Source organism: Zalophus californianus, chromosome 4 (assembly GCF_009762305.2).
Source record: "Zalophus californianus isolate mZalCal1 chromosome 4, mZalCal1.pri.v2, whole genome shotgun sequence".
NCBI lineage: Eukaryota > Metazoa > Chordata > Mammalia > Carnivora > Otariidae > Zalophus > Zalophus californianus.
The window spans coordinates 154,238,915-154,258,536 of NC_045598.1; the positions used below are offsets into that span (position 1 = coordinate 154,238,915).

General features: G+C 36.6%; 1 protein-coding gene across 3 annotated transcripts in view; it reads left to right on the forward strand.

Annotated features, from left to right (window-relative positions):
* Positions 1–19,622, forward strand: part of VPS13B (vacuolar protein sorting 13 homolog B) — a 752,513-nt gene that overhangs the window by 558,743 nt on the left and 174,148 nt on the right. For all 3 annotated transcript variants that reach the window (XM_027594446.2, XM_027594522.2, XM_027594354.2), the window contains exon 35: positions 7,527–7,664. In XM_027594446.2, coding sequence (XP_027450247.2) covers positions 7,527–7,664 — 138 coding nt within the window. The remainder of the gene's footprint in view (positions 1–7,526; positions 7,665–19,622) is intronic.

The following is a 19,622-nucleotide window of genomic DNA, read 5'->3' on the forward strand; positions in this document are numbered from 1 at the left end:
TATCAATTTCATAGGTAGAAGTAAATAGATCTAGAGCCTCCAAAGATGCTTTTCTTTAAATTTTATTCAAGTTCTATTAAGAAACACCTTCGTGTATTCCTGGCTGGGCACAAAAGGATTAAGCTAAAAGACCATCTAGGAACATCTTATCAGTGAACTGGGGGGAAGGATAGGGGGGTAGGGAATCTCTCTAAGCCCTCACCTACTATCCTGATTCTTTTTTAGATGTTTTCTCCCTTTCTCCTCTGGCTAGCTGTGAACTCTGCTTGATCTTCTTTAACAAAAGAAAGCTGAGTGAAATTGAAATTCTGATGCACTCACCATGTTTTTTGAACGCTGAAAATGATTTTAAAGTGTCATTCCAATCTTTTCTCTGTGTAAAAGTTGGTATACCGAGATACCTTACTAAAAGGAGTCTCGAACTCCCAGTTTAAGAAATAGGAGTTTATTTGGGCTTGCAGATGATTTACTTCCTTGATTCATACATAGGCCAGATCTTTCCAAGGGATGGAAAAGAAGGTAAGAATATACGTTTGATAATTACCAGAACCAAAGTGCAGGGAAATTGTTAGGTCAATAATTTCTCCTCAGCCACGAGTATTTAATAGAGAAGTAAGATACATTGACTAGTATTTTAAACCTAAGTAGTTATTATTTTAGGAATTAAATATAAATAAGTTTACTCTGTTTTTTAAGATCGAAATTGGGTATAATTTCCACTAATAAACAGAGTGTTTTATTTTTTACCTATTATATTCCTCTTATTTCAGATCATTGATAAAAAAGATTTTTCAAAATTACAAAGCAAAAACAAAAACTGGGAGGAGTAGACACTTGAAAGACACTGCACACGCGTATTCCTATTTTCTTTAAAGGTTGTGTTTTAGAAACAAAGCAGTGACTGTTCATTGAACTTTTACCATGACATGTCCCAGACAAACCATGTTACACATATTATCTGATATAATATTCTCAACAACCCACAATCTAGTGTATTATCCCCATTTTGGAAACTAAAAAACTGGGACTCCGTGAAGTTAAAATTAAATTTACCCACTTTAAGGAGTCAGGACTTAAACCCAGATCTGTCTGCCTCCAAAGTTCACATTCTTTTCATTACCCTGAATTTTCTACTGTGTTATAAACTGATGTAAACTCTCCTATGGAACAAAATGTGAAAAAGCTCAATCAAGTAGGGCTGTCTGTGTTCAGTAAGTCCTAGGTCAATGGCAGTCTATTTCATAAACCTCTTCCATATGACAGTATCCTTTCACCTGCCAGTTGTCCCTCAAGAGTTCATCAAAAGTCACTTAAATGTTATTTCGTAAGCATGACCCCATGTACCTCACAGGCCAAAGAGAACCAAAAGAGAAGCAGCCATAGATGTGACTTTGGCCTGGGCTCATTAAAAATGGCAGACTGCAGTGTGCTTGCAACCAGAGCAGGTCATTGAAGACTTTGCAAAAAAGTGAATAAAATCTAATCTTTCTTTTTAAAAAAACAAACAAACAGTAGATCCTTCTGGACTTTGTGGAGCTGATAAAATGAAGACAGAAGTAAATCTTCAGGCTACTTGCAGTGCTACATCATATAAGCATTTTATGCTTCTGAGGAATTTGTAATATTTTAATCATGAACTACTGTCCGAAAGAAAACTCAGTGCAATATGACATCAGAGCAAAAAGTTACTGAAATTTAAATCTGCAGTAGTAGTTTAGGTAACACATTAATTTTAATCCTAATGATTTAGGGATGATAACATTAGCATCAATAGGATTAGAAATTAAAGTATGATATAATTTCCAAAGTTGTTGATAATATTGAGCAGGATTTTGTTACCCAGGACTGCAAGCAGCAACAGGATCAGATTAATACAGCAAGAAGCTAATACTGAGAATAAGATGACAAACTACTTACTGGAGAAAACACGGTTAAAATGAGGTACACCAAAACCCAATTAATCAAATGTTTATTTTTCAGCACTCATCCCCCAAATTTCAATTAATAGCATTTTTTCCAGAAACACAAATTTACGAGAACTTTCCACCAAAGGAAAATTTTGTATCCTTGACGTTGCTCCTTATTTGCATTAGCCCTCATTTTCCACAAAAGAAATGTAAACAACAAAGGTATCATGAGAAAATTGAATCAAAGGGGCAAAAGCATTATTGTGATTATAGTTAATTGCATCTTGCACAACAAAATCTTTGCCTGGAACTGCCAGGGGAAATCACCAGTTGGCAATTACTTTCTGCCTTCCTTAATCAACCTACTTATGGAGATGTTCTTGAGCACAAAAGTGGCCCAGGGAAAGCAGAAAGAGGCACAGATTATCAATTGCTTTGTAAACCTGAGGTTGGTAAAAGTAACTGTTAGGGAAGAGGGGGAGAGTGGGGAAGAAAATAAGAGATACTTAGCTTTCAAATAAACAAATTCTTATGCATTGGGGTTTTTAAAATTAAAAGTTCATTATTCACATGGCAAAAGAAATGAAAAGATTGTCTCTGCAATGACTAACACTTAAAAGTATCTGGTATAAAAGGAGCTGGACTTCATTCAGTGTTATGTCAATCTTTAAAATGGGGAAATTATCACTGACATCTGTGGGGAAATGTCTTCTCATTGGGACCTTAGTAAAAATTCAGCTCAATTACTAAAAAAAAAAAATTCCTTCCACATAGTAGAACAGAGTAGAAGCAGAGTAGAATAAAGTAGAATAGAATAAAGTAGTAGAATAAAACTTACAAAATCTGTAGCATTCAGCTGTTCTATGTGAGCTTGGAAAACAAATTTTGGTTAAGTTGAAGATTGCAAAGAAAATAAGAATGGGTCACACTGAATCATGTTATATTTTATATAATTCACGTGTTAGGCAAAACATACTTAACTGAATATTTGCTAAGTGTTAAAAAATAATAATGAGGGGCACCTGGGTGGCTCAGTTGTTAGGCGTCTGCCTTTGGCTCAGGTCATGATCCCAGCGTCCTGGGATCGAGCCCCGCATCAGGCTCCCTACTCAGCGGGAAACCTGCTTCTCCCTCTGCCCACTCCCCCTGCTTGTGTTCCCTCTCTGGCTATCTTTCTCTCTGTCAAATAAATAAAAAAATCTTAAAAAGAAAATGTTAAAAAAATAATAATGAGCAGCAGTACAAAGACCACTTTTATTAGATTCAGAGGAGGACCTCCCAAGCAGTTAAGTGACATGAAGGTTTGTGAAGAAGAGCAAAGTGATCTACAAACACAATACAATCTGAAACAAGGCTCTGTGAAAGCCAGTAATATCTTGATCCATCTGTGAAAGGACTGGAGACTTCCTGCATCTTCTCTTTGGGTGTTCTTTGTGACGGATATGATGAAGTATTTTCGTTTGGAGTCCAGGTCAACCAAGAAGGAAAACAAATTGTATAACTTTGTCAGTACCATTGTCTTATTGAAGTGAATTCTCACTGACTTTGAACAGGATTTGTGGCTATGAGCAACTTGTCATTTGTTCAGACCCATTTCCCCCACTCTGTAATTCCTAATAAGATACCACTGTCTCCTGTTTCTTAGGCTTAGGGACAACAGCATAAATGAGCTCATCTACATCAGCAGGAGCTTACTCTTTCTGAGAGCTTCCTGTGCTCAAATAAATAGGTGTTTGCTAAGTACAGCGAAGAAAACTGTCAAAGTCTGAAGGAGCTTCCAGTATGAAGTAATCATCCCTATTTGTCATTCTATTTATATTATATTCACAGGCTCCTTTAATCTTAGGTTATCTGGTACTTTCCCAGCTACATTGACCCTGAGGAATGTGTAATATGAATCCCATTTTCTAGACTTGATGATGGAATTAAGGAGAAGTTAAATCGAAGACATTACAGGAAGTCTAAAAGTCATGCCCCTCATCGTCTAGCCATTAGAGCATAAGGGACTAAATAGTGACTTACAGACTTGAGCTATTTCTGTGGGATTCTGACAGACCTTTTTGCTACTACTTCCACATCATCTAACCACTGTGACTAGAGGCATATCCAAAGTAGAGATTTTAGCTAAAACTGGGAGAGTAGCCACTGTCCTGTCATACATTCTGTATTCATCAACCATGCAACCTGTATTTTCCTGGATGTTCCTCATTTCAGTTATTCTGTTCTGTCAGCTCTATAAATACAGCTGTACTTTCCAATCAGTTGTGTAGCCATATTAAACCAACAATATCATTAAACCAGTAATTTGGGGGGAAAACAGTCATTGAAAGTTTGGCTTCTTTAGATAGCTTTCCTAGACTTTTACGTTTTTTAAATTCCTAATTCCCATTCTGCTTCCTACTATTGCCAGTTTGTTTATTCCATCTCCATTAAGTCATATCCCCCTGTAATTGCCCCAGTGCAGACTCCAAGGCTGGGTGCCAGATGGCCAGGCCCTCTCACTTCTATGAAAAGAGAAGCAACCTGCACAAAACCTATCTCCCCTACTTAGAAAACCCTCATCCACATTATCAGAATTTTGTGCTTCCCCCGTCTATACCTTGATGAAGATAGAACATCAAAATATCCTTTGAAGGGCTTTTTCCCTTTCCCCTTCACTTCAGTTTTTTTAGATGCTTGATGTGTCATCCTATTTTTTCTTCAGCTATGAATATAGGTCCATGTATCATTATATGCTTAGGATCATCCTAAAGATGACCATCCTCCAGTATGTACATATGAATGTATGCAGGTAGGTTTATTTCTTTAAGGTAGAGTCCTTTGTGTGGCCTTTCTAATTACAAGGGCATGGATATTTAGAATTTTGGTAGACGCTCATTTTCAACCTCTCCCCTACTCATTCAGAAATACTATATTTACACTCTTATCGACCTTACATAGGAAGATCCATTTCTCTTCTTTCTCCCCCATACAAGATATTATCAGTCTTTTTAATTTATGCTAAGCTGTTGAATAAAAAAACTTCTTGTTTTAACTTGTATATGGTTGATTGTCAGGCTGAGCATTTTTTCCTATTTTTCATAAAACAGTGCTCTCTAGAAGGATTAAATAGCTAAAGGTAAAAACAAAATGTTAAAAATGCTTGAAGAAACTATAGGAAAATACGTAATCACCTAGGGGTAAATCCATTAAATAAAAATTAATAGATTTTTGTTCACATCTATAAAAAAGTATGCTTGCAAAAAGCATCAGAATTTATTTTAAGGACAACTACCATCCCAAGAGGAAATATTTGCTACATACGACAAACATTAGCACTCATTAATAAAAAAAGAGTAAATATTTTGTAGAAGAGGAATCCGATGGCCAGTATATGAAAAGATGCTTAACCTGCTTTGTTTTTCACTATTAACAATGTAAGATGGCTCTTACTATGTCAGTACATACAGATCTTCTTGATTCTTCTAAACAATTGTATGGATTACTGTTGTTTATTTAAGCATCAATCCCCATTGATGAACGTCTAAGTTGTTTTCTACTGTTTACTATGATTAGCAGTTCTACAGTATGTGTGTGCACGCGCGCATGTGTGTGTGTGCACACATGCGCAAGCTACACAGGAATTACCAGTTTTTTAGTCTTGGCCTATCTGATAGGTGAAAAATTCTACTTGTTTAAAAAATTTTTCCTTTGATTATTACTAAGATTTAGTATCTCATAATGTTTATATTTTAAAATGTTTATGTGCCATTTGTTTTCTTCATCTATTTGCTTTATTAATTTCTTCATTTAATAATTGCTTATTCTTTACCCATTTTTCTCTATTAATAATCTATATTGACTATATGAGCTCTTTATATTAATGATATCCCTTTTCTGTCACACAAGTTTGAATATGTGATCCCTGTAACTTGTTTGTTCATCCTAAGTTTTATTTGCCAGTCTTTTACACATCATGCTGATATTTCTACATCAGTTTAATTCCTCTCTGTCCATTATTTATTTAGTTACATCACTTAGGTCTGTTTTCTCTGTTAGGTCATTGTTCTCTCTTTAGATTGTATTCTCTTCAGAATGAAGAATTCGGCCTCCTCATACAGGTCTAGCACAGTACCATTTACTTGATAATAGCTTCTTGATGATGGCTACACAGGTGGGACTCTAGAAGTAGACACTCAGGTCCTGTCAGGTTACATAGCTCCTACAAATTGATTATAGATCCTACCAGCAATAGACTTTTGCTATTATTTCACGACACTTGACTATTATATTTGAAAGAGAGAATAGTATAGTGTTACTATGTAATTGATCTACTGTGCATATTCTCACTGCTTGAAATTCACTGATCACATAAAAAGAGAAGAATGCACTAGCTTGGTGTTTGATCTTTACCACGTAGATCTAACGTCACGATCAATTGCTTTCAGTGTTTTCTTTGAAATCACATAAAGGTTCATATGTGCCAAATTTCATAAGAATCACATGATAAGGTCAAGAAATACAAATTCCAAGGCAGAATTTATATGCCCAGTTCACATATGACAGTAATACTATATAACCATATGTTGAATATAATACACTGTATGTAAATGCTATTCTTGAAAGCAATCCAATCAATAAAACTTAAAATAAATAACACTTTAATAACACATTTCAAATCAACTGAAAATTGAATAGATGGACTCTATGGCAAGAACATCCCTATAAAATTGACATTCAGAGGCTATTAAAACACAGAGAATAAAACAATCTTGAAACTAAAGAAAAACTGTGAATATTTAGAAGTTTTTTTAAAAAGCCTACTACATTGTATGCCAAGATACAGCAGTCGTTTTTATTTAAAGAGCTATTTCAATAAAAACTGGATTGCCAAAAAAAAAAAGCTGGATTGCCAAGCAGTAAAAAGCAAATTCAGTTTGCATTCACCAATAGCTAAAAAATACTTTTTAAAGAATATACTGTATAAACCAGAAAAAAGTAAAAAATATACAGTAAGAGAAAAAGTCAAAACAAAAAAGTCAAGATTTAGTTATAATTGGGACTAATAAAAGATTGACCAATTTTTATCATTAAAGAAGGTTATGGGAAAGCTACTGAAGTTAACTTCAAAAGCATAGCAGTAAAAAGTGATTGTAATGTCAGTAAAACTCTGAAACAGATCAAATAGACCCTAAGTAGTACTAATCCACTGCATCTTTGAACATGTATTTGCCTTTTTTTAAGCTAAAAAGCTTGCCCTTTTTTTCTTTAATTTGTTTCCAACATCCTGTTTAAAAAAAAATAAGAAAGAAAAGAAATCCAACTATACAACTATTAACAGCAGCTCAGAGTACAGAAACTTTACCTTCATTCAAAGATAATACAAGTTAAGATTTGAAATGTCTTTTCCTTTTTGGTCTGGCTCAGGAAAGCATGGTTTCATCATTCCAATGCAGAGAGAGAGCTTCTCCTCTGTCCATATGAGTACTTGTGTGACAAGGATATGTACAAACAGATGAATCAATGGAGGTTACAGAAGTGAATTTAACCATTCTTTCTTATTGTCAGCTAAAGCTCTTACACCAAAATGAGATGTTTGTGATGTGATTGACATTTTTAATTTCAATTTTGTCACTTCAGATCCCGGGAAGACTCTGCCTGAAGCCCTTGATTACTGCACAGTTTGGCTGCAGACAGTGCCTGGAGAAATAGACAGCAAAAGTGGTATTCCACCCTCCCTGGTAACGCTACAAATTAAAGACTTTCTTAATGGACCAGGTAAGAAAGTCATAATTCAAATGTGTATGCATTTTTTTTCATGTGAGTATATTAACATGTACCTAGGGTCTGTTAGTAATTGTGACATTCCTTGCAAAAAATGAATAGTTCATTTTCTAGAAGTGTATTCTTCTCAGGCTGCCCATTCTAGAGATTAAAAGGCAAATATTAATATGCATTAAAAATTACCTTTGGTCTGGGGCGCTGGGTGGGTTCAGTTGGTTAAGCATCTGCCTTTGGCTCAGATCATGATCTCGGGGCCCTGGGATCAAGCCCCAAGTCAGGCTCCCTGCTCAGTGGGAGTCTGCTTCTCCTTCTCCCTCTGGCCCTCCCCCAACTTGTGCTCTTTCTCATTCAAATAAATAAATAAAATCTTTAGAAAAAAATTACCTTTGGTCTGACAAAAAGTAGTTATCAGTTAAAGAATATTGACTGTAAGCCAATGACCCAAGACTTTATTTCTTCCTTTTCTGCTAATTGTGTGACCTTAGGCAGTTGATCGAATCTCCTGTGCCTCAGTTTCCTTACTGTAAACAAAAAGAATAAAATAGGTGGTTGGATGGATGGATGAGGTACACAATATATCTACATAAGATAATATACATAGGTATATTCAATTGGATAAGTATACTTATTTCAAATACTTAATGTGCTTGAGAAATTAACAGTTTTAGATAGATATGGTTATCAAAATGTATTGAGTGCTTATCAGTCCCAGGTATTAAGTGCTTACATACTCATGTAGACAGGTATTAAGTGCTCTACATACTCATGTAGACAAGGAGGAGGCACTATAGTTATGCCTGTTTTATGAATTAGGAAGTTAAGACTTAAAACTGTGAAGGAATGGCAGTGGAGACATTCAAACCCAGGTCTTATGACTCCAAAGACCTAGATCACTTCTGTACTGCACTCATTTTAGCTGTGCTAAGATTTTTCCTGTCTTCTCCTTCTCCTCTTCTTTCTTTTGCCTGCTCTGTTTCTTCTCCCTTCGTGTCCTGTTCCTCTTCCTCTTCTTTTTATTATTCTTCCCTCACTTTAATGAGATCTTAACTATTTAATAAAAATTACTGCATTTTCATTTATTTTATATTTACAGTGCTTCAAAACGTATTACTCATCAAAAAAATATTAGTTTCTTCATTAAGAATTTAAAACAATGGTGTTAAACTGTCTTGAGATCTCTAGCAATACTCCGCAAAGTGTGAATTTTGATGAGTGAAAACTATCCCTGCATGGACCTGGTTCCGTGTGTGTCATGGCAGACCAATGCACTCCTGAGCCGAGGCCACAGATTGAAGAGGGCCACTTGTCATCGTGTCTGGAGTAATGACAGCCTAAAGCCACCTACACTGCCCCTTTCCCTGGGGCCCTGTTCTTCCCAGTGCTGGGATTTAAAAGGTGTAGAAGTATGAAGAACTATTTCTAATCATTATAAGTATCTAGACATGGTTTTAAAGACTCAAAGGAAAGCAAGAAGCTAATGATGAAGGCTAAGAGAGTCATTAAAGTTGGAAGAAGCCTTTGGGGTGAGGTAATGGATAGATTGAGAGTAATGTGAGTCTAGTACTTGGCTAGTGAGTGTGAAATACCATATTTCATTGAATCCAAGCCATCATCAATTATAGGAAAAAACATTTTATGTACCAAGAAAAAAGAAAAAATATCTGCTATTTAAACTATGATACAGTGCTTTCTTATGATATCCATTTCAAGGCACTTCCTGACTTCAGAGTTGTTCACATGTAAAAGACTGAACATGTTAGAATCGGTGAAATTGTGTAAGAACATATGATTAGTTCGTGGAGAAGTGAGACAGAAACTTGGGTTTCCCTCTTTTTTAGTTTCAGATTTTTTTTTTGCTTTTAGGCACAGTCTTTCACTCACTTTGGCTAGACAGTTCCCTTCTAGTTTATATTTGGTTGATTGGTTAAAGAATGGGATCTACAAATCCATAGTTATGTACCATATTTTCATGGCAACCAAAGAAATTATATTTCAGGGGAAATGTCAATGAATGAATGAAAAATTATGTTTATAATTCTAGTATTTAATGTGACTAGTAGAGATATGATTTTTTTAAATAGTTATACTTTTGTGTTTCTTACACTTCTTTAAGTTAGAAATTACATATATGCCATTCCTTATTTAATGTTTACTCAGTAAGAGTGATAATCTATCTGGAGATTCAAACTTTTGAACAAATGGATTGAAAGTGTTATTTTATAGTTGCGCTTCTCAGACTTGAGTGTGCATTTGAAGCATCTCTGGTAAGCTTGTTAAAATGCAAATGGTTTAATAGTTCTAGAAGGTGGGAATGAAATTCTACATTTCTAATAAGCTCCCAGGTAAAGTGGGATTGGTGCTGGAGACTACACTTTTGTAACACATCCTATTTGAATATCATTCCCAGAGTTTTATGCTACAGCTCTAAAATGGTGTATTTTTCCTTATTCTTTTCTTGCTCCTGAATTAACATTTCAGCAGCAATAAAAGTTACGACCCTGAAGAATACAGAAAATACTGATTATAACTACCTAACCTTAAGTTTTCTTCTTAAGGTGAAAGCTTAACAGCTTTTGAATTCAGCCTTACGGATTTATTTTGCAGGGATTATTTATCTAAACAGTGTGATACAAATGCTGCTCTTTAGCCCTTGTTTTTGGAAAAATAATTCAAAGTTCTTGAGTATTCCCTTATTTCCTCTATTCACTTAATAGTACCTTAGAGCAAATGGTAGGTCCCAACTTCTACATCAGAAAAGCCCTTCAAAGCTCTCTCACCCCCATCTCCTTCCTTCAGAGGCAACAGTTGTACCCATTAGCAAGGTCAGTGGCTTGGAGAAACCTGGAAAGCAGCAGCTACCAGAAACCCACTAGAATAATATCTCCAGCAGGTGATAGATTAGTTGGAACAAATTGGAACCATTGCAGTTCAGCAATCCTGGTTTCTTTCAAGCTGTTTTTAAAATGTCGTCATTTTAATACACAATCTAAGCCCTGCGGAACAGTCCACAGCAGGTTAATTTGAATCATATGATGTGTCACTGCCCTCAGCTGACATGAGCTCTATTCCATGTGTGAAGCCATAATAAATCCATTCCCAACCGAGGAGAATTCCCCGTGAGAAGGTGAACTAATCCAGGCCTCACACTGGCATGCTAGCCCTCCGTAATTGAAAGCAGGGCCACCTGTTCCAGCACAGTTAGCCTATAGAGAAAAAATTAGCATTAGATCAGATACTTCTTATATTGAAAAATCATTCATAGTTCTTGCAAATTCAAATTCAGCTGTGAGCTCCTTGGTATGACATCATACAGAAACGTAGGAATGTGCCCACTTGATCCCAGTTTAAAAGTTTTGTTAGCCATAGGATTCCTTAACTTTGAAATGAAAAAAAAATTTTTTTAATTTAATGAGAGCTGACACGTGAGAAGAAGAACTGGGAAGGGTGCATATTTTTCAAATTAACTCAGGGTCATTTGCAAAAACATTTGAGCTCCCTGGTATTTTTTTCATTGTTCCTTTGCAGACATATTTTTGAACACTGTCACTGTAATGACATTTAATGAAATGACATTTAAATGACAACAAAGAAAAATCTGTGCCAAATTGGGAGAACATCACCACATCATTTATGTTTTGTAATAAATTAGTTAGCATACTGCAATCTTCTTATAATTTAAGTAACGTGGTTATATCAAACACAGTTATGACTGCAATTTCACATTTATTTTAGTATACAGTATACCTGGTATCTCTAGATGAAATACATAACCGCTGAATTCTTTTTCTCTTAATAAAATCATTTCTTTAGTCTCTCCTGTTTAACCTGTCCATTAATTTGCTTGTATAGTTTTCATGTCATTTTAATTTCATTCTGGCTTTGGATTGGTTTCAGCTCTGGTTTTATTTGATTTTTGTTTTAAAAATTTGACTTTTAATGGGTTGTAATCCTATTTTGAACTGTTTTCTTACATTTTATGGATTAACTTACTGTTTTATAGGTTGCAGTGATTCTAATTTTTACTTTTAAAAAATCTCTAAACATCTTAGTATAATCCTATTTCCATAAACTTCTTTGATTTGAATGAAAATATATACATATTTTAATACACTTATTAAGTAATATAAAATATTACTTTAAAAAACTTCTCGGATACAGTAGCACACCATTCAAATAGGTTTATGTAAATAGAGATTTTAAGTTGTTTACCTCCAGATGTGTATTTTTGAAATTTTTTTTAAAGATTTTATTTTTCTTGATGAATTCTGCTTTTATATTCTTTTATTACTGAATTTATTACTCAGTGGGGATTAATTCAGATATATCTTGAAAGTACTTGTTCAGAGGAATTAAGATATCTAAAAACGATGACCCAAATAACCTCCAGACATTTTCTGGAGTGGAAAATGAAGATTAAGTAACAGAATATTTAAACACAAGAAGATTTCAGTATGAAAGAAAGCATCTTAAGGAGCTCATTTAATTAATTTCTCTTAATGCTGCCCTGATAGTTAACCCTTTGCCTCTTTTCTCTTTCCAGAAATGGAGCCAAGGCCCATGCCCTCGAGTTCTGTCTCTATCTTAATTCAATTTTACAGCCATATGAGCAGGCTATCTTCTACATTTAAGAAATGTAAACTCGTCAGTAAAACTATAAGAACCTTGACTTTTACATTTCCCCAGTTTTATGGGTTCCAATTTGCAATGTCAGCATTATATTATCATAGTTTATTTTCCCCATGATTTATCAAAATGAAATGGTAAACTTGATGTCAGGGTGTTAAATAGGGCATGGGCCAAGAATTTTAAAACCCAGGAAAGTCTTTCATTATTTCAACCCTACTTTTTCAACTCTAACTTGTACCTTTGGAAGAGATGAGAAAGGTGTCTGACTTTTCATTAGTTTTTTAATAAACTTTTTTCTCTTATTCCTATAACAACCTGGTTTTAATACCACATTTTTCACTGTAGAACCAGTAAGCCATATTAATTTTTTACCAACACTGTAGAGTGAAGGGACTTTAAGTTTTCTTTGAAAGTCGGGCTGACTGCGGTGCCTCCCGGGGACTATACTTGGCTAAGTAATGGGACCCAGAGGGTCACAGAAGCTGGTTGTGGGTGTGGCCAGATGGTAAGAGGCAGTGCAAGGTCTCCTGCCAGGAAGTCAGCGGTATGGCAATTATCTAGATTCCTTATTTCTTCATGTGGTCCAATTCTGTCAGGATTATTTCTTCTACTGAAGAGAATGACGGTTATTGGAGGGATATCTTTCTAGGATCATGCAGCCAACTAAGGTGGAAGAAAAAGAGAACATTATTTGGCTTCTCCTAACTGTAGCCTTGCAACTTTGTGCTTGCATGCAGGTCTTCTTCCCCTTCCTCTGCCACCCGTGCCTTCCCGGGGACATGGTGTGGGGCCCTCTGTCCATCTCTCTACAGAGAGTAACCTCAGGTATCTCTTCTATGCTAACAACTCCCAGATGCCTAGCCCTGGTTTTGACTTACCCAACAACGGAACTGTTTCTCCATCGGCCTATGAGATGTGTTTAGTTATTTAAAATTCAGTCTGTTCACATTAAATTAAACCATTTTTCTCTCCTCTCCTTATTCATTCCTGCCCTTAGTATAGTCTTCAAATTTGTTGACATGTGCTAGTGATAGCAATATTATTCCAGTCATGTTTTGTCACAATTTTACTGTCACTTTTGATTCATCCTTTTTTCTTTTTAATTCCAACTCCTCTTCATTTGTCCTTTGAAATGGTCCTCCATTTTGTCTACGACCTCCCTAGTTTAGGTTTACGCCCTGATTACTTCCTCAGTCTGTTTACCTGCCGCTTCCCTCCAGGTTCTCCTTTTCCTCACTAATCCTGTTGTCCCCTTTGCCCGAGCCCAGTTAGCCTCCCCTGCCAAACTCCTGTGACGTTGACCACCCAGCTCCCTCAGTTCCTCTGGTCAGAGTTCTCCTCAGCCCTCAAGGCTCTCTCTAATCTGGTGTCATCTGGCTTAGCTGTCACTAAGCAGGTGATCCTAAGTAAGATTACTTTACTTCTTTGAGCCTCGGTATTTTCTTCCATAATGTAAGAGAGCTATTTTAAGAGTCCTTTAAGTTCTAAAATGATGGCTGTAATCCTTAACGGAACTCTTCATTTATTTTCACAGCAGATATTGTGAGCAATTGCAATATGCCCAGTGTTGTTCTAAGCAGTCCCTTCTCTCAAGAAATGCACACTATCTGGTAGAAAAGACAGAATTTGTTGGCCAAATAGTCACACAGAGTAATATATAATGATAAACTAATATACGTGCCATGAAGTTCTGTGGATTCCTAAGAGTGGAGATTCAGGGAAGCTTCTTGGAGTAACTCACCCTGCAGCTGAGTTGCACAGGATACAAGGGAGTTGACCAAGGACTGCAGCGGGGAGAGTGGATTTCTGGGAGAATATGTGCAAAAGACAGTATGGAGAGTGGTGTCATGTCAGATTACAGGAAATGAAAACAGGGAAGAGTGAGGGAACCAGTGCTATGAGGTGAGGCTATAAAAAGAGGCAGAGACTAGGCCTTGTTGGCCATAATCAAGGAGTTTAGGATTTTTATCTTAAGAGTAGTGAGGAACCATTGAAGAGCTGTCAGGAGGGCATGTATGCAGTGGGGGAGGGAGGAGGTGTGTGTGTTGATGTGGTTATATCTGCATTTTGAAAAGGTAACTCTATTTGTAGGGCAGAGAACACTAAGAGGGGCTAGAGTAGATGGAAGGAAGCAATTAGGAGAATATTGCAGTAGTATTGGTGAGAGGTAATTCTAAGTTGGTTGGGGAATGGTGATAAGAAATAGGGAGAAGTGAAAGAATTGGTAGATATTGGGAAGGCAAAATCTATGGTAATAAAGTAGGGAGATAGTGGGTAAGGAGTAGGGAGATAGTGGGTAAGGGAGAAACTTTAAACATGGCTTCTGGGTCTCTCACTGGTCTAACTGGATGGATGGTATTTTGTCCCCACAAACTTCATATGTTGAAACTCTAATACCCACTATGATGATATTTGGAGATGGGGCCTTTAGGAGTTAATTAGGTTTAGATGAGGTCATGAGGGTTGGGGCTCCCCCATGATGGGATAGTACACTTAAAGAAGAGACACCAGAGAGCTTGCTGTCTCCCCTCCTCTGCCATGTGAGGACACATTGAGGAGGTGGCCATCTGCAAGCTAGAAAGGGAGCCTTCACCAGAAGCCAATAATGCCGGCACCCTAATCTCAGCATTACATCCTCTAGAAATGTGGGGAAATAAATTTCTGTCATTTAAGCCACCAGGCCCTGGTATTTTGTTACGGCAGCCCAAACTAACACAGGTGGTAATCCTGATTACTGAGATGAAAATACTTGAAGAGAACCACATTGTTTTTGGTTTGGTTTGGTTTTCATTTGTGGGAGTATGGAGAGATCATGAGTTTTGTCTTGGATGTGTTGAGTTTATGGTAGTTATTCATACAGATCTGGAGCTCATGAGACCAAGACCAGTGATAAAGGATTGAATGTTTTAGAATCTTTGGGATACAGATTCTAAGTCCATCCATGGGCCTGAATGAGAGATTACTCAAGGAAAGAGTAGAGAGGAAATAGAGAAAAGAACCTAAGAGGGCATCTTGAGGAAGTCCAATCAGGATTTTACTGGCCTGGAGGAAATTGTGGGCTAAGAGGAGAATTTGAAAAGTGTAATGTCCAAGAAGCCAAATCATTAGCGCTTTGAGACACGGAAAGATGAGAAATTGAAAATATCTAGTAGATTTATAGACTTTGTGACTACAAGTGCTTTTCCCCATCAGGTTAACCTGGATAGAAAATAGTCTAGAATGCACTGAGGTAAACAAGAGGGGAAAAAATAGTAGAAGCAGAGAGTATAAATAAGTCCTTTGAGAAATTTGTGAAGAGTAATAATAAAGGGTAGTATATGAAAGAGCATCTGGGATCATGGTTTGGGGATTTTGCTTTTATGATGAAAGGGACTTGGGTTTTCTCCTACTTAAATATTCACAAGAGGAATCCAGTTGAGAGAAGAATTAGGTAAACTAACAAAGAGAAAAGATCAACGTGAGTGCCTAAGAAAGAGGGAAGAAGAATCCAATACATGTTTGAAAGAACCAATTTTAAATTAGAGAAGCAACAGATTCTCTATTTTACATAACAAATTAAGGAAGGGAAGGAAAGGGGCATATGCAGGTAATTTTTAGTTTGGTAGCAAGAAATTGATGGAAATGTAATGGCTTTAGCCATTTAGTATTTTATTTATTTTATTTAGTATTGCTCATCTAAGGAAGGTAGGATAAAAACTGAATTCTGTTCCTTTATTTAAAATTAGTTTTTTGAAATGAGTTGATTTTCTAGATGACTAATTTTTTTTACAATGTATGCATATATCAAATCATCACAATGTATACTTTAAATATCTTAAAATTTCACTTGCTGTTTGTATCTTAATAAAGCTGGGGAGGAATGAATCATTTTTCTAGCATATTCCAATAGTGGCCAATTAGTTGTTGCTTGGTATTATTAAGTCGTTATTTTTAATGCTACTCAAGTTATCTCATCCATTGGAAGTGGGAACCTCTAGAAATTGGATTCCTCATGTTTTTAATCTCCCCTCACTATGAGATCCTTGTTCCCTTATCTCAAAACAAAATTTGACTGTTCCCAAAAAGTAGCTCTGCTGTCTCCAACCAAAGATGAGTACAAGCCATCACTGAGAAAAGCAAAAAAGAAAAAGAAAGGGCATGACATCAAAAGAGCTGCCACAATTATTAGAGCAGTAGAATGTGCTTAGCCCTTTTTGATGACTGTTTAGAGAGAGAGAAGTTCGTTTAGGTAAGTTCAGTTTAATACACTCATTTGAGAAAACCAGTACAGTTACCCTATAATGAGAGCATTTATGTTGTGATTGGCGGGGGGTGGGGGTGGGGGGGGTGGCCAGGGTGTACAATGTAGTCAAAAAAGTCAATGCCTGATCATAAGAATATGTGTATGAGAATAATGCTGGTAGTGATGATGCCCACATCCCAGCTGTAAGCACCAGGAGCTGCTGCTGGCTGATCCAGGCAAGAACATGTGTCAGCCCATGTCGCTGAGCCTCCTCAACAGCACGTGGGACAGCTTATTCCCACTTCCTCTTGGTCTACAGTTGTTAATTGGAGCACTCACATCTGCCACTGCTGAGGTCTTTACACTTCACACCTTCAATAAAAACACATTGGTCTCATTGTCATGGGCAATTTTCCAGTTTTCTAGTTCTCACACCTGTGAATACTCACTCTCCACTATCCATTATCATCAGGAGTATATTTACTTAGACACTGTCACAAAAATCTGAATTTGAATTGCTGAATAAAAAAAAAATGTTCTATGACCTAATAATAAAAAAATATTTTTATTAGAGATACTATAATTCATAAAGTCAAGCTTGATTATAGATTTGTTCTGTGTTTTGCAGTTACCTCTCTAAAATGGGGGGGGGGTTAGGAAGCAACCATCATTCCTGAGCCTATACATAGCCACCACCACATATGCACTGACTGTTCACTGAGCAAGCCTTGCTTGTCTTAAAAAAAAAAAAAAAAAAAGTGTCTTTTACAAATAAAATTCCAAAGGAAGAAATACTTAACAAAGAAGTTTTCTTTCATAAATGTTATGATTTGGGTATAACAAGCCATATTGAATCCATTGGGTTTTTGGTAATAGATTTCAAAATACATCATAAATGTAAGTAATATGATGACTAATGGGTCAAGTAAAGTTGGAACACTTTAAACGAGAAAATAGCTGGAACAGTTTTTGGGAGACTTTTCCAGTTGATGTTTGGTCCCCCACAAGGTGTGTATTAACATAAACTTAGGGGAATGACCTCTGGGGCTTGAATTCGCTCTCTGATTTCATTACTACAATATGATTCTTTTCCTTTCACGATTAAGTCATCTCCTAAGGTGATGGGAGCATAAAATAAGTGTAATTTATTTGTATTTGTCTAATCTTCTTTTAACTCAATAGTCATCTCATCATTCTGTTTCCTGGTAGCTGTTCAGAAAGTTTTGAAGGGTAATTAGAATCTGATAATGGACAGGCATGGGTTTACTTGGTAACTTAAAGATACAGAATGTGTTCTGGGGATGGTGAGAAATTATATCTGGCAAAAAAATAGATGACTCAGCTGCAAGATTCTCTATCACTGCATGTTCTTAAAACCTAAACTTTAAAGTAACCCATTTATTAAAATTTGATGAGGAGGGGCACCTGGGTGGCTCAGCCATTAAGCGTCTGCCTTTGGCTGAGGTCATGATCCCAGGACCCTGGGATGGAGCCCCTCATCGGTCTTCCTGCTCGGCGGGAAGCCTGCTTCTCCCTCTCACACTCCCCCTGCTAGTGTTCCCTCTCTCGCCGTGTCTCTCTCAAATAAATAAATAAAATCTTTAAAAAATAAAATTTGATGAGGATTATGAAAAAATTCTAAACCTTTTAAAATAATCTCATAGTAATTGGAATAAAATCCACATTGACAATTTATGCCTGGTTCTTTATCCAAGTATATTTCCAGTTCCTATAAAACATTATTCTATATAGCTCCCACTGTGTCTCTGTTGAAGAAAACTTTTCTAGTCCACTTTTATTACTGTTTTCATCTTAATAATGAAGTTAATGTTTTTCATCAGTTTTAAGTATAAATACCAGAAAATACATTGCTTAATTTTTATTTTTATTTTTTTGTGTTTAAAATTGCCAGACTTTTTTGTTGCATAATTTTTCACATTTGTAAAAACAATCTTCCTGTCACTATGAAACTGAAATAAAGGCACTATTTTTCTACCCACAAGAGGTGACTGCTTGTTCAAGGATGTGAAAGTTTTAAAGGCACTGGGTAGGTAATAAATGTAACAGTACAGATTTGTTACACTTTCAGATGTAACAGTAACTTCATGATTTTAGTTGAAGGATTCATACCTGTTGGTGGACTTTACTCAACCGTAATGGGCACTATTTCATTTGCAGTGCTTTTCGTTCTAGTGCATGCTTCCTGTCTCTTGATGGAGATGGTACTTTTGAAAGGAATACCTGGTTTTACAGAATAGCCTCATTTCAGCTCTGCTTTTGGGGCTCTTGGCTTTTTGACACTCTCCAGCTTGCCCAAATGGGACTGCCCAGCCCCTCTGTTTACACATGGAGCCAGCTCTAGGGGGGCAGGGATGAGGGCCTGGGACCGTGTGTGCCACTGGAGGGCACCGTGCACAGATGTTTCACTGTATGCAAACAAACATTCAAAAAAAATTTTAAGGTAGATTATTTAAATCTTTTAAATCTCGATTTTTTTTCTTTTTTTATTATGTTAATCACCATGCATTACATCATTAGGTTTTGATGTAGTGTTCCATGATTAATTGTTTGCATATAACACCCAGTGCTCCATGCAGAAGGTGCCCTCTTTAATACCCATCACCAGGCTGACCCATACCTCCACTCCCCTCCCCTCTAGAACCCTCAGTTTATTTCTCAGAGTCCATAGTCTCTCATGGTTCGTCTCCCCCTCCGATATCCCCCCCTTCCATTCTTTCCCTCCTGCTATCTTCCTTTTCTTTTTTTTTTTCTTAACATATATTGCATTATTTGTTTCAGAGGTACAGATCTGTGATTCAACAGTCTTACACAATTCACAGCACTCACCATAGCACATACCCTCCCCAAAGTCTATCACCCAGCCACCCCATCCCTCCCACCCCCCACCACTCCAGCAACCCTCAGTTTGCTTCCTGAGATTAAGAATTCCTCACATCATTGAGGTCATATGATACATGTCTTTCTCTGATTGACTTATTTCGCTCAGCATAACACCCTCCAGTTCCATCCACGTCGTTGCAAATGGCAAGATTTCATTCCTTTTGGTGGCTGTATAATATTCCGTTGTATATATATACCACATC